The sequence below is a fragment of the Ovis canadensis genome, chromosome 2 (genome assembly GCF_042477335.2).
Source record: "Ovis canadensis isolate MfBH-ARS-UI-01 breed Bighorn chromosome 2, ARS-UI_OviCan_v2, whole genome shotgun sequence".
Lineage (NCBI taxonomy): Eukaryota > Metazoa > Chordata > Mammalia > Artiodactyla > Bovidae > Ovis > Ovis canadensis.
Genome location: NC_091246.1, coordinates 244,190,622 through 244,204,773, shown reverse-complemented (window position 1 = coordinate 244,204,773; position 14,152 = coordinate 244,190,622). Strand labels below are relative to the sequence as shown.

At 42.7% G+C, this 14,152-nt stretch overlaps 1 protein-coding gene across 7 annotated transcripts in view; it reads left to right on the top strand.

Annotated features, from left to right (window-relative positions):
- PHACTR4 (phosphatase and actin regulator 4) overlaps positions 1-13,932 on the top strand; it is a 103,839-nt gene extending 89,907 nt beyond the window's left edge. For all 7 annotated transcript variants that reach the window (XM_069578860.1, XM_069578858.1, XM_069578861.1 and 4 more), the window contains 5 exons: positions 5,573-5,628; positions 6,076-6,137; positions 7,438-7,575; positions 8,172-8,248; positions 13,436-13,932. In XM_069578860.1, the coding sequence (XP_069434961.1) occupies positions 5,573-5,628; positions 6,076-6,137; positions 7,438-7,575; positions 8,172-8,248; positions 13,436-13,451 (349 nt within the window). In that variant the 3' untranslated portion in view covers positions 13,452-13,932. The remainder of the gene's footprint in view (positions 1-5,572; positions 5,629-6,075; positions 6,138-7,437; positions 7,576-8,171; positions 8,249-13,435) is intronic.
- Positions 13,933-14,152: the final 220 nt, after the last annotated feature.

The following is a 14,152-nucleotide window of genomic DNA, read 5'->3' as shown; positions in this document are numbered from 1 at the left end:
AAGTCCAGCATTTCATATGATGTACTCTGCTTGTAAGTTATATAAGCAGGGTGATAATATACAGCCTTAACGTACCCCTTTCCCAATTTTGAACCAGTCAGTTGTTCCATGTCTGGTTCTGTTGCTTTTTAACTCGCATACTGGTTTCTCAAGAGATAGGTAAGGTAGTCTGGTATTCCCATCTCTAAGAATTTTCCAATTTGTTATGATCCACACAGTCAGAGGCTTTAGCCTAGTCAGTGAAGTAGAAAAGTGTCAGTCACTCAGTCGTGTTTGACTCTTTGCGACCCCATGGACTGTAGCCCACCAGGCTCCTCTGTCCATAGGATTCTCCAGGCAAGAATACTGGAGTGTGTTGCCATTTTCTTTCCCAGGGGATCTTCCCGACCCAGGGATTAAACCCGGGTCTCCCAGCATGTGAGGCAGAGTCTTTACCGCCTGAGCCACCAGGGAAGCCCCTGTGAAGAAGTGGATGTTTTTGTGGAACTCCCTTGCTTTATCTATGATTCAGCGAATGCTGGCAGTTTGAGCTCTGGTTCTTCTGCCTTTTCTAAATCCCGGTTCATGTACTGCTGAAGCCTAGCTTGAAGGATTTTGAGCGTAATGTGAAATGGAAAGGAATGATGGAATACTACAGTGCAGTAAATAGGAATGAACTACTAATAATGCCTTTGCTTATATGGATCTCAGTAATTATCCTGAGTGAAAAAAATAGACAAAAAGAGTACATACTCTATGGTTTTATATAAAATTTTAGAAAATGGAAACTATACATAAAACAGGTCATTGTTTGCCTGGGGGCAGGAGGGTTGAGAGTAAATAGAGCAGATGAGTGTTTGCCTGGAGGCAGGGAGGTAGTGATTACAAAGGAAATGAGACTTTGTCAGGAAGGTCATAGTAGGTAGAGTTGTACCTCCCAAAATGAATCCTGATCTCTGGTACGTGTGGTACATACCTGCTCTGTTGTGTCTGACTCTTTGCCACCCCATGGACTGTAGCCCACCAGGCTCCCCTGTCCATGGGATTTTCCAAGCAAGAGTACTGGAGTGGGGTGCCATTTCCTCCTCTAGAGGATCTTCCCAACCCAGAGATCAAACCCATGACTCCATGACTCCTTCATTGCAGATGATTCTTTACCACTGCTCTGCCTGGAAAGATGGTACCTATGAATGTGACCTTATTTGGATAGGGGGTCTATGTAGATATAATCAATTTAAGTTGAAGTCATACTGGTTTTCTTGGTCTCCAAAATCACTGTGGGTGGTGACTGCAGCCATGAAATTAAAAGATGCTTGCTCTTTGGAAGGAAAGCTGACAAACCTAGACAGCACATTAAAAAGCAGAGACATCACTTTACTGACAACAAAGTGTCCGTATAGTCAAAGCTATGGTTTTAAACAGTGATCATGTACACAATAAGAGTGCAGCCATACAGAAGGCTGAGCACTGAAGAATGGATGATTTTGAATTGAGACTCTCTAGAGTCTCTTGGGCTACAAGATCAAACCAGGTCAATCCTAAAGGAAATCAACCCTGAATACTCATTGGAAGGACTGATGCTGAAGCTGAAGCTCCAGTACATTGGCCATCTGATGTGAAGAGCCAACTCACTGGAAAAGATCCTGATGCTGGGAAAGATTGAAGGCCCGAGAAGGGGGCGACAGAGGATGAAATGGATAGAAAGCATCACCAACTCAGTGGACAGGAATTTGGGCAAACTCTGGGAAGAAAGTGAAATACAGCGGAGCCTGGCATGCTGCCGTCCATGGGGTTGCATACAGTTGGACATGACTTAGCGAGTGAAAAATAAAAACATCCTAGATTAGTTAGGGTAGGCTCTGATCCAGTGACTCTTGTCCTCATAAGGGGAGGGAAATTGGGACGCAGAGACTCAGACACACGTAGGGCGAATGCTAGGGCGAATGCGAGGAGACTAGCACAGAAGCTAGGGCGATGCATCTGAAAGCCGAAGAGCCCCAGAGCTGGGGGAGGGGCAGGAAGCCTGCGGAGGGGGCCAGCCTGACCATGCCTGGGCTCTGGGCTCCGGCCTCCAGAGCTGGGAGAGAGGCAGGAAGCCTGCGGAGGGGGCCAGCCTGACCACGCCTGGGCTCTGGCCTCCAGAGCCAGGAGAGGGGCAGGGAGCCTGCGGAAGGAGCCAGCCTGACGACGCCTAGGCTCTGGGCTCTGGCCTCCAGAGCTGGGAGAGAGTGAGCACCTGTTATAAGCCATCCACTCTGTGGTGACTTGTTACAGCAGCCCTGGAAATCATTCCAAGGATGATGGCTGTGTTCCTTCCCTTGACTGTAGTGATGAGATTACAGGTACATACATATGTCAGGATATCAAATCATGCAATTTATTGTATGTCATTTATACCTTAATAAAGCTGTGATGTTGTGTCTTTTAATACTTGTTGAAAAAAGATGTCTTGTTCAGAGACAAGAAAAACTCTGAAATACAGATAATTGTAAATTGTATAAAAAATGGGCCTGGGAGTTTTCTATGCAACTGAAGAGTTCAGTTCAGTTCAGTCTCTCAGTCGTCTCCGACTCTTTGCAACCCCATGAGTCACAGCACGCCAGGCCTCCCTGTCTATCACCAACTCCCGGAGTTCACTGAGACACGTCCATTGAGTCAGTGATGCCATCGAGCCATCTCATCCTCTGTAGTCCCCTTCTCCTCCTGCCCCCAATCCCTCCCAGCATCAGAGTCTTTTCCAATGAGGCAACTCTTCGCATGAGGTGGCCAAAGTACTGGAGTTTCAGCTTTAGCATCATTCCTTCCAAAGAAATTCCAGGGCTGATCTCCTTGAGAATGGATTGGTTGAATCTCCTTGGAGTCCAAGGGACTCTCAAGAGTCTTCTCCAACACCACAGTTCAAAAGCATCAATTCTTCGGTGCTCAGCCTTCTTCACAGTCCAACTCTCATATCCATACATGACCACAGGAAAAACCATAGCCTTGACTAGACAGACCTTAGTCGGCAAAGTAATGTCTCTGCTTTTGAACATGCTATCTAGGTTGGTCATAACTTTCCTTCCAAGGAGTAAGCGTCTTTTAATTTCATGTCTGCAGTCACCATCTGCAGTGATTTTGGAGCCCCAAAAAATAAAGTCTGACACTGTTTCCACTGTTTCCCCATCTATTTCCCACAGAGTGATGGGACTGGATGCCATGATCTTCGTTTTCTGAATGTTGAGCTTTAGTCCAACTTTTTCACTCTCCACTTTCACTTTCATCAAGAGGCTTTTTAGTTCCTCTTCACTTTCTGCCATAAGGGTGGTGTCGTCTGCATATCTGAGGTTATTGATATTTCTCCCAGCAATCTTGATTCCAGCTTGTGCTTCTTCCAGTCCAGCGTTTCTCATGATGTACTCTGCCTATAAGTTAAATAAGCAGGGTGACAATATACAGCCTTGGCATACTCCTTTTCCTATTTGAAATCAGTCTGTTGTTCCATGTCCAGTTCTAATTGTTGTTTCCTGACCTGCATACAGATTTCTCAAGAGGCAGGTCAGGTGGTCTGGTATTCCCATCTCTTTCAGAATTTTCCATAGTTGATTGTGATCCACACAGTCAAAGGCTTTGGCATAGTCAATAAAGCAGAAGTAGATGTTTTTCTGGAACTCTCTTGCTTTTTCCATGATCCAGCGGATGTTGGCAATTTGATCTCTGGTTCCTCTGCCTTTTCTAAAACCAGCTTGAACATCTGGAAGTTCACAGTTCACGTATTGCTGAAGCCTGGCTTGGAGAATTTTGAGCATTACTTTACTAGCATGTGAGATGAGTGCAATTGTGTGATAGTTTGAACATTCTTTGTCATTGCCTTTCTTTGGGATTGGAATGAAAACAGACCTTTTCCAGTCCTGTGGCCACCGCTGAGTTTTCCAAATTTGCTGGCATATTGAGTGCAGCACTTTCACAGCATCATCTTTCAGGATTGGAAACAGCTCAATAGGAATTCCATCACCTCCACTAGCTGTTGTTCGTAGTGATGCTTTCTAAGGCCCACTTGACTTCACATTCCAGGATGTCTGGCTCTGGATTAGTGATCACATCATCATGATTATCTGGGTCGTGAAGATCTTTTTTGTACAGTTCTTCTGTGTATTCTTGCCACCTCTTCTTAATATCTTCTGCTTCTGTTAGGTCCATACCATTAGTAGCACATAATTCAGAGAAGGCAATGGCACCCCACTCCAGTACCCTTGCCTGGAAAATCCCATGGACGGAGGAGCCTGGTAGGCTGCAGTCCATGGGGTCACGAAGAGTCGGACGCGACTGAGCAACTTCACTTTCACTTTTCACTTTCATGCATTGGAGAAGGAAATGGCAACCCACTCCAGTGTTCTTGCCTGGAGAATCCCAGGGACGGGGGAGCCTGGTGGGCTGCCGTCTGTGGGCTCACACAGAGTCAGACACAATTGAAGTGAGTTAGCAGCAGCAGCACATAATTAGATACTGTTGAGAATTATACATTAAGAGTAAGAATTGAAGAACTTTCTGATTCTAGAAGTGACAAGTTTTCATTGGTGAATAACATCTCAGATCTGGGAATGAAATAAGAAATTTCATCAATATTTCCGAGAGGACCAAAATTGAAATCATAGGTTTTACAGAATATAACTCCAAAAGAGACAAGTTTAAATTCCAGTGGTTCCTAAACCACTGGTTTAAAAATCAAAAGACTTCCCTGGTGGACCAGTTGATAAGAATCTTCCTGCCAGTGGAGGGTACACAGGTTCACCGGTCAGGGAATTAAGGTCTCACATGCCTCAGGGCAGCTAAGCCCATGGGCCACATCTACTGAGCCTTTGCGTCCTAGAGCCCATACTCCCCAGCAAGAGAAACCACCACAGTGAGAAGCCCCTGCCCACAGCAATGAAGACCCAGCACAGGCAAAAGGAAATAAATAATAAAAAGTAGTGCTTCAAAATAAAAATTTAAAAAAGAGAGGGGCTTCCCTGGTGATCCAGTGGTTAAGACTCCATGCTACCAATGCAAGGGATACAGGTTTGGGTCCTGGTTGGGGAACTAAAATCCCACATGCTACAAGGGATGGCCAAAAAGTAAAAGTTTAAATAAGTAAAAAGAGGGGAATCAGAGTCATATGGGAAGCATTAAAAATATTTATATATGTACATACATACTCATATAAAATCTCAGTCCTCAAAATCAGAATCTTTATTAATATCTTTGAGGATCTGTGTTAACCCATGTGCTGAAGGAGCAGACCTGTTTGGGAGTCACAAAAGCAGTCCAAATGTTCATTTTATACATGAGTACACTCAGAGTCTAACTAAGCTTTTTTGTGGTGACAGAACTTGCTGGCATCAAAACTAGTCTCCTGTTTGCTGGTACAGTCCCTTTTTACATTGTAATGTATGTATTAACACTTTCAGTGTGAAAAAATTTTCATAAACAATCAGTTAACCAAATGAAATATCAAGACTCTGAAAATTTTTTGATTTCTTTCTAGTGTAGGGGCTAACATAAACTAAGACCAAAACAGATCTGTATAAACAGGATTGGGTGGTTTAACATAGACAAAACTTATTTATCTCCTTTTTAGACGACTGAGTCAGAGACCAACACCAGAAGAACTAGAACAACGGAACATACTACAGCGTGAGTCCAGATATGGGAGTGAAGTTGTGTAGATTTTCTTTGTGTATTTCTGACTTAATATACATAACAGAGAAGAGAAGCGTTTTTCAACAAGGGCAGAGCAGAGAGTATTCCAGCCAAGGAAGGAGTATTCATAATTTTTTCCCCTGAAGGAACATAGTTCCCCAAGCTTCCTTTACAGAAAATCATTATGATATTGTTTTATGTACTGGAATGCTCCAGAAAACTATATTTTAATATTCTCATAGTATCCTGCACCTGCCTTGGGCATTTGGCCGACCCAATGTTTGACTACACCAGTTGACAAGAAAATTGTCTTGAGTCCCAAAGTTAGTATTTATTCTGACTAGGAGCCTGTAAGAATTATCTGTGTGTAATTACTGAAAAGTTTGATATGCCGATTGCCATTCTGAAGTAATATTCTTTGTTTCTGGCTATCAACTGTAGCTAAAAATGAAGCTGATCGTCAGGCAGAAAAACGAGAAATTAAGCGTCGGCTCACCAGAAAGGTATGCCCCCCGAGTCTTCAGTTTCAGTCTGTGTCTGGTATGTGAATGACCTGTTTGACTGGAAAGAAATGAATTTGACTTGAATTGCCATAGATTTCTGTGAAAGTAGAGCACATGATGAAAATCTAGAAAACAATACAGCATTATAAGAACTTTTTTTCATTTTAACTGTTTAAAGAAAGCCTGGCACAGGAAGGTGTTCAGTAAATATTTGCACACGTTTTGACCTTTTCTTTAGTAGACCTGGAATTTTGGTATCAACTAAAAACCTGTGGGAGTATGTAAACAGTAACAGGAAGAGTGTGTAGTGTGATTTTTCAAGGCAAACTGGTCATATTCTAATGAGAGAAACAGCTGAATTGACCCTTAGTTACACCTGAAAAGTGTGAAAAACCGAGTAAGATTTCTCACTGGTCCCAAATCAGTCAGGGTAGAACCATTTCTCTTGCAGGCTTGTTTAGCCCTTAAACTCTGCGAGTAAGCCATTTTTCCTTTGCCTCCCTCAGTATCAGTTGGTAATTACCTCCTGTAGATTCTTAGACTTGGCCTGAGTTCTGTAGATATTTTTTAAAATGTACAGGAATCCTCAGGAAAGCGAGGGAACTAGACATTCTCCTCCTGATTTTTCCTATTTCTCCCTTTCCCCAGGACCAGACGAATTATCCTTGATAGATTGCGGGTGGCTAAAGGCCATCACAGGATTTAAAGGCTTCAGATTGAGCAGGTTAACTGATTGTTCACCCTTAAATCTTAATTTGTTGCAGAATCTGGTATCTTGGGCATTACTCATGTTGAAAGGAAATTCACCCTTAATGTCAATCATTAATAGATATTGCTTTCATATTCATTGTGTTCACCTTCTAGTGTATTAGGTATGAATTTGTAGCCTGGACCCTTTTGCTACCCAACATGTGGTCCACGGACCAGCAGCATTGGCATCACCTGGGATTTGCAAGAGCTACAGAATCTCAGGCCCCACCCCAAATCTGCTTAGTCAGAATCTACACTTTAACCACATCCCCAGATGGTTTGTATGCCTGTTAAAGTTTGAGAAGCACTGGCTATACTGGTTTAATAGCAATTCTTTGTTCTCAATCTTGGCTGTGCATCATGGAGTTAAAAAAAAACAAATTCCTGATACCCAGAATCTGAGGATGAACCCAGAGATCAGTAGTGTTTAAAGGTCCCAAGGTGATTCTGTTGTAGAGTGAAAGTTGAAGCTCTGGATTAGAGGCAGTTTGAATGCATGATTGATGCCTGACTCCTGGCATAGTGAACTGAGGGCCTCCATTTCTTTCAGCTCAGTCAAAGGCCAACTGTGGCTGAACTACTTGCCAGGAAGATTCTGAGGTTTAATGAATACGTGGAAGTAACAGATGCTCACGACTATGACCGGCGAGCTGACAAACCTTGGACCAAACTGACCCCTGCTGACAAGGTATCTGTCATTTGTCTGTCTCTCTTTATCTCAAGGATACAAGACATCAACTAGAACGGGGAACCATAAACAAAATTTCTACTTCTTGTATAGTGTTAAATATCTAATTATGATACAAAATACCAAGAAGTACAAACTAAAACATGGACTTCTTTACCAAAACTTAGAGAAGAGAAAATCCCTGCTGTATTGCAGGGTACAAAAAGCTGCAAGGAAATAAAGCATATTTTTTAACAGGAGTTATGTTTCATTGGAGGGAGTTTGGGTGGTATATTTTAGTAATTATCCATATTTCACTTTTATAACAGGGAAAGCATTTTTACATGCTGCAGAAACTGTAAAAGCTACAGTCTCTCTTTTGAGCTTTTCAAGGGATTTAACTGGAGATTTCAGGTTTATTATGAGACAAAGGTTGTCAGGAAGGCAACGTGCATCAGACTCAGAGCCACACACAGAACTCTGTGTTCACCTGACTTCCTCCCTCCCTTCTGGGTTGCCTGGTCAGAGTTAAGCACAGTAGAGATCAGATGACAAAGCATGCTGTTGCTGTTGTAGCAGGCAGAAGATGCTGAAACATTTTTGTTTCTACTCTATAGGCTGCCATAAGGAAAGAATTGAATGAGTTTAAAAGCTCAGAGATGGAAGTTCATGAGGAGAGTAAACATTTCACACGGTAAGACCTAAATACTGGAAGCTAAGCAGAACTCCACCAAAAAGCAAATGAGGCAGAGTTGTTCACCTTGAAAGGATTCTAAAGACATAGTTAAAAGAACAACACTCCGGTGTTAATTGCACAGACTATATTAAGAGAAAGAGATGAGAACTAAGAGGCATAGTTCATGCCTTACGGCATATGGTGTTTTATGTATTTTATATCTTACTTATTACTTGCGGTAAACATACCAGGTGTGTTCATATCCCCATTTTATTAATGAGGAAATAAGACTCAAAAGGGTTAAGTAAGGTGCTTGACTTGCACGACCAGGATGTGGGAAAGGCAATGAATGACTAAAAGCAGTTGGGTGCTCTCTTTTCTGCGCCTCACTGTCCCAGGTTATGGATATGGAATGGTTGCTAAGCTGGAAAGGAACCTGCCCCCTCTGGTTTCAGTCCTTTCTAGCACAGTTGATCTTACCAGTTTAGTGTATAAACATCATGATAAAAACCACAAAGCAGCCAAGAAGCATTTTGATTTGGAATTACTGTTGTGATTAAGGCCCCAGCCCATACCTAAAGACTCAGGTAGCCACGAATGGAATCTGTAGAAGTATCTAGGTGACTCAAAACACTTATAAGCAGAGGCTAAATGAAAGAAGGTATGATGACAATTACAGTTTGCTATAAAAAGAAGGAACAAGCAAAGTTGGGAGACAAAATATTAAACATTTTTCAATCAAAATACAGAACAAATGGTTGTTTTAACTACATAATTTTTTTGTACAGAATTAGAGAAGGCAGTTTCTTTGAATAACAGTTGTGCCATTCAGGGCACTGTAATATGACCTCAATAACAAGCCATACTTGTCAGTAAGGAGATTATAGTCTAAGCTGGGAAGAGATCTGTGTACCACTCTGTACAGTCAATATGATAAATGCCTTAGCCATTCTGAGGGCTGAATCTGTCGGGTTTCATGTCCCAGCTCCACCATTTCCTGCCTGTGTCAGTATTCAGTTCAGTTCAGTTCAGTCACTCAGTCGTGTCTGACTCTTTGTGACCCTGTAAACCGCAGCACGCCAGGCCTCCCTGTCCATCACCAACTCCCAGAGTCCACCCAAACCCATGTCCATTGAGTCGGTGATGCCATCCAACCATCTCAACCTCTGTCATCCCCTTCTCCTCCTGCCCTCAATCTTTCCCAGCATCAGGGTCTTTTCAGATGAATCAGCTCTTCGCATCAGGTGGCCAAAGTATTGGAATTTCAGCTTCAACATCAGTCCTTCCAGTGAACACCCAGGAGTGATCTCCTTTAGATGGACTGGTTGGATCTCCTCGCAGTCCAAGGGATTCTCAAGAGTCTTCTCCAACACCACAGTTCAAAAGCATCAATTCTGCGGCACTCAGCCTTCTTCACAGTCCAACTCTAACATGCATACATGACCACTGGAAAAACCATAGCCTTGACTAGACGGACCTCTGTTGACAAAGTAATGTCTCTGCTTTTCAGTATGCTATCTAGGTTGGACATAACTTTGCTTCCAAGGAGCAAGCGTCTTTTAATTTCATGGCTGCAGTCACCATCCGCAGTGATTTTGGAGGCCAAAAAAATAAAGTCTGACACTGTTTCCACCATTGCCCCGTCTATTTCCCATGCAGTGATGGGACCGGATGCCACGATCTTAGTTTTCTGCATGTTGAGCTTTAAGCCAACTTTTTCACTCTCCACTTTCACTTTCATCAAGAGGCTTTTCAGTTCTTCATTTTCTGCCAAAAGGGTGGTGTCATCTGCATATCTGAGGTTATTGATATTTCTCCCAGCAATCTTGATTCCAGCTTGTGCTTCTTCCAGCCCAGCATTTCTCATGATGTACTCTGCATCTAAAGTTAAATAAGCAGGGTGACAATATACAACCTTAACATACTCCTTTTTCCTATTTGGAACCAGTCTGTCATTCCATGTCCAGTTCTAACTGTTGCTTCCTGACCTGCATACAGATTTCTCAAGAGGCAGGTCAGGTGGTCTGGTATTCCCATCTCTTTCAGAATTTTCCACAGTTTATTGTGATCCACACAGTCAAAGGCTTTGGCATAGTCAATAAAGCAGAAGTAGATGTTTTTCTGGCTCTCTTTTGCTTTTTCAGTGATCGAGCGGATGTTAGCAATTTGATCTCTGGTTCCTCTGCCTTTTCTAAAACCAGTTTGAACATCTGGAAGTTCACGCTTCACGTATTGCTGAAGCCTGGCTTGGAGAATTTTGAGCATTACTTTACTAGCATGTGAGATGAGTGCAATTGTGTGGTAGTTTGAACATTCTTTGTCATTGCCTTTCTTTGGGATTGGAATGAAAACGGACCTTTTCCAGTCCTGTGGCCACTGCTGAGTTTTCCAAATTTGCTGGCATATTGAGTGCAGCACTTTCACAGCATCATCTTTCAGGATTTGAAATAGCTCAATAGGAATTCCATCACCTCCACTAGCTTTGTTCTTAGTGACGCTTCCTAAGGCCCACTTGACTTCACATACCAGGATGTCTGGCTCTAGGTGAGTGATCACACCATTGTGATTATCTGGGTCGTGAAGATCTTTTTGTACTGTTCTTCTGTGTATTCTTGCCACCTCTTCTTAATATCTTCTGATTCTGTTAGATCCCTACCATTTCTGTCCTTTATTGAGCCCATCTTTGCATGAAATGTTCCCTTGGTATCTCTGATTTTCTTGAAGATATCTCTAGCCTTTCCCATTCTGTTGTTCTCTCTTTCTTTGCATTGATCGCTGAGGAAGGCATTCTTATCTCTCCTTGCTATTCTTTGGAACTCTGCATTTAAATGGGTATATCTTTCCTTTTCTCCTTTGCTTTTTGCTTCCCTTCTTTTCACAGCTATTTGTAAGGCCTCCTCAGACAGCCATTTTGCTTTTTTGCATTTCTTTTCCATGGGGATGGTCTTGATCCCTGTCTCCTGTACAATGTCAACGAACCTCCATCCATAGTTTATCAGGCACTCTGTCTATCAGGTCTAGTCCCTTAAATCTATTTCTCACTTCCACTGTATAATCATAAGGGATTTGGTTTAGGTCATACCTGAATGGTCTAGTGGTTTTCCCCACTTTCTTCAATTTAAGTCTGAATTTGGCAATAAGGAGTTCATGATCTGAGCCACAGTCAGCTCCTGGTCTTGTTTTTGCTGACTGTATAGAGCTTCTCCATCTTTGGCTGCAAAGAATATAATCAATCTGATTTTGGTTTCGACCATCTGGTGATATCCATGTGTAGAGTCTTCTCTTGTGTTGGAAGAGGGTGTTTGCTATGACCAGTGCGTTCTCTTGGCAGAACTCTATTAGCCTTACCCTGCTTCATTCTGTACTCCAAGGCCAAATTTGCCTGTTACTCCAGGTGTTTCTTGACTTCCTACTTTTGCATTCCAGTTCCCTATAATGAAAAGGACATCTTTTTTGGGTGTTAGTTCTAGAAGGTCTTGTCAGTATTAGCTATTTTTAGTAGTAGTAAAGTACCATAGTGAGTTTTGAAGTACCATAGTGAGCAAGAAAGTCATAAAGAAGGTGACGTTTAGGCTACATCTTACATTATGTAAGAGAATTTATTTGCACCAGAAGTAAGGAAGGGGACTTCCCTGGTGGTCCAGTTGTTAAGCATCCACCTGCCAATATAGGGGATCCAGGTTTGATCCCCAGTCTTGGAAGATTTTATGTGCTGCCAGGGCAACCAAGCCTGGTGCCACAGCCACTAAGCCCAAGCTCTTAGAGCCTGTGTTCTGCAATAATAGAAGGCACTGCAGTAAGCCCCCTGCTGACCACAACTAGAGAAAGCCCATGCACAGCAATGAAGTCCTAGCCCCACCATAAATGTTTTATTAAAAGGAAGGAAGGAAGGAAGATTGTAAGCAAACCTGCCAGCTATAGTGGGACTTTGAGAGGCAGGAAAATGTGTGCTCTTTGTAACAGAACATGGAGCTGGAGCAGAGGACAGATGGGGGCACCATGGTAAAGGTGAGACCAGCAAGATGGGTTACGGTCAGGTTCTGGAGAGTTTTGACTCTTATGTGAGGATGTTGGAATTTCTGGGGTTCGTGTATTCGGGAACAAACCCTGGTGGAAGTTTGGAAGCTGATTTGGAAGAATGAAAAGACCAGCAGCAAGGAGACCAGTTAGGAAGCAACTGAAATAGACTGAGCATGTTGCTAGTGCAAACCAGGGAAGATAAATTTGAAAGACATTTCACGCATAGAATCAACCAGATTTGGCACTCTGTTGATTCCAGGGACAAATTTAAAGAAAGTAATTGAAATGACTCTTTGATTTCTAACATGACTTTTGAGGACTAGTTAGTCTATAAGAAATTCAGTGAACAGTTTAGGACATTTATTCAGAAAATATTTATTCAGCACCCACTACATGATAGATACAGTGCTAGATGCTTGGGATCTAGCAGAGAATAAGGTAAAGTCCCTGTCCTTAAGGAGCTTTTATTCTAAAAGAAGAAGACAGACAGTGAACAAACTAGAAAGTCAATGATATATGTTGAGCCTGTGACACATTGAAGGGAGCTGCCTAGAAAACAGTTGGCTATTCAGCCTAGAGTCCAGGGAGAAAAAGAAGATATAAAGATTCAAATTTATGAGAAAAGATAGTGGTTCTTAAGGAGAACAGTGCTTTATATGTAAATAATGGACAGAAGAAAATGAATCAGGAAAGCAGATTGAGGAAAAGCAATTGAAAAAGAAGGAAAACTAGGGAAAACAATAGTGTTACAGAAGTCAAAAGAAGTTTCAAGAAGGAAAGAAGATGGTCAGGAGTATTAGATGCTACAGAAATGTCAGGTAGGGTTAGAGTGGAGGAGAGGCAGTTTTTTTAAAATTCGAACATAGCATTTCATTACTTTTAAGATAATACAGTTGACCTGTGAACAGTGCAGAAGTTGGGGTGCCCACAACCCTCTAAGCAGTTCAGCTGAAAATCCACATATGATTTGTAGCTGCCCTCCCTGTACGTGGCTCCTCTGTATCCATGGTTCCATTTCCTCTACATCCTGTTCGACCATATAGTTCTGTGGTATTTACTACTGAAAAAAATGTACATAAGACTGGACTTGTGCAGTTGTTAGACCCTGTTGTTCAAGAGTCAACTGTCATGGCAAAGCAGTCTACAGCATCTGGTAACTTGGCTCTTTCTGATCATTTGTTTTAGCTACCACCGTCCGTGATGCTGAAGTCTGAGAGAGGATCTAACCAACCCCCCAACACAGGGCTGCTTTAATGTGCAGAGAGACATGGAGGGAACTTCAGCACTTCCCAGTACAGCCAGAACTGAGTCCTCTGGGCTACAGTTCTGGGGTGAACAGCACTTCGATGAATGTAGCATTTCACTGGAATGGATTCTCATGTGCTGCCTTGGGCAAAACTGAACACTTCGTCAGTGCTTTTGAACCTTGTAATATTGCAGCATACCTGAGGGGTCTTCCCTCACCAGCCTCAATGTTCTGGGTCACTTGCAGGTTCCAAGTTTTACTGGCTGAACCTCACCCAGATGACTGCCCGTGCTAAGGCACAGTTTGCACCATTGGCCTTACCAGCCCTGTCCTATTGTGAGACCCACCTGTATAGATGCTAAATTCTAGCCATCACATCCAGACGGTGAGGGGGGAAACCTGCTGGACGCCCCCAACCTTCTAGGAAAAGGGGCCCCCATCTCCAGGGAGAAGCCTTCATTTTACACTGGCAGGTCAGCTAAAAGCACTGCACTGTACTTTTGGTAACACAGCAATACAGTCCTCTTCAGGCAACCCAGCCTGGGAGAAGCTCAGGATCTGACATGTTCTTCTTTTGGCACAAGTCATTCTGATTTTTTTTTTAATCATGAAGAAATGATGGGAGCTTAACAGTTTTCCTATCTGTTAAACAGTCT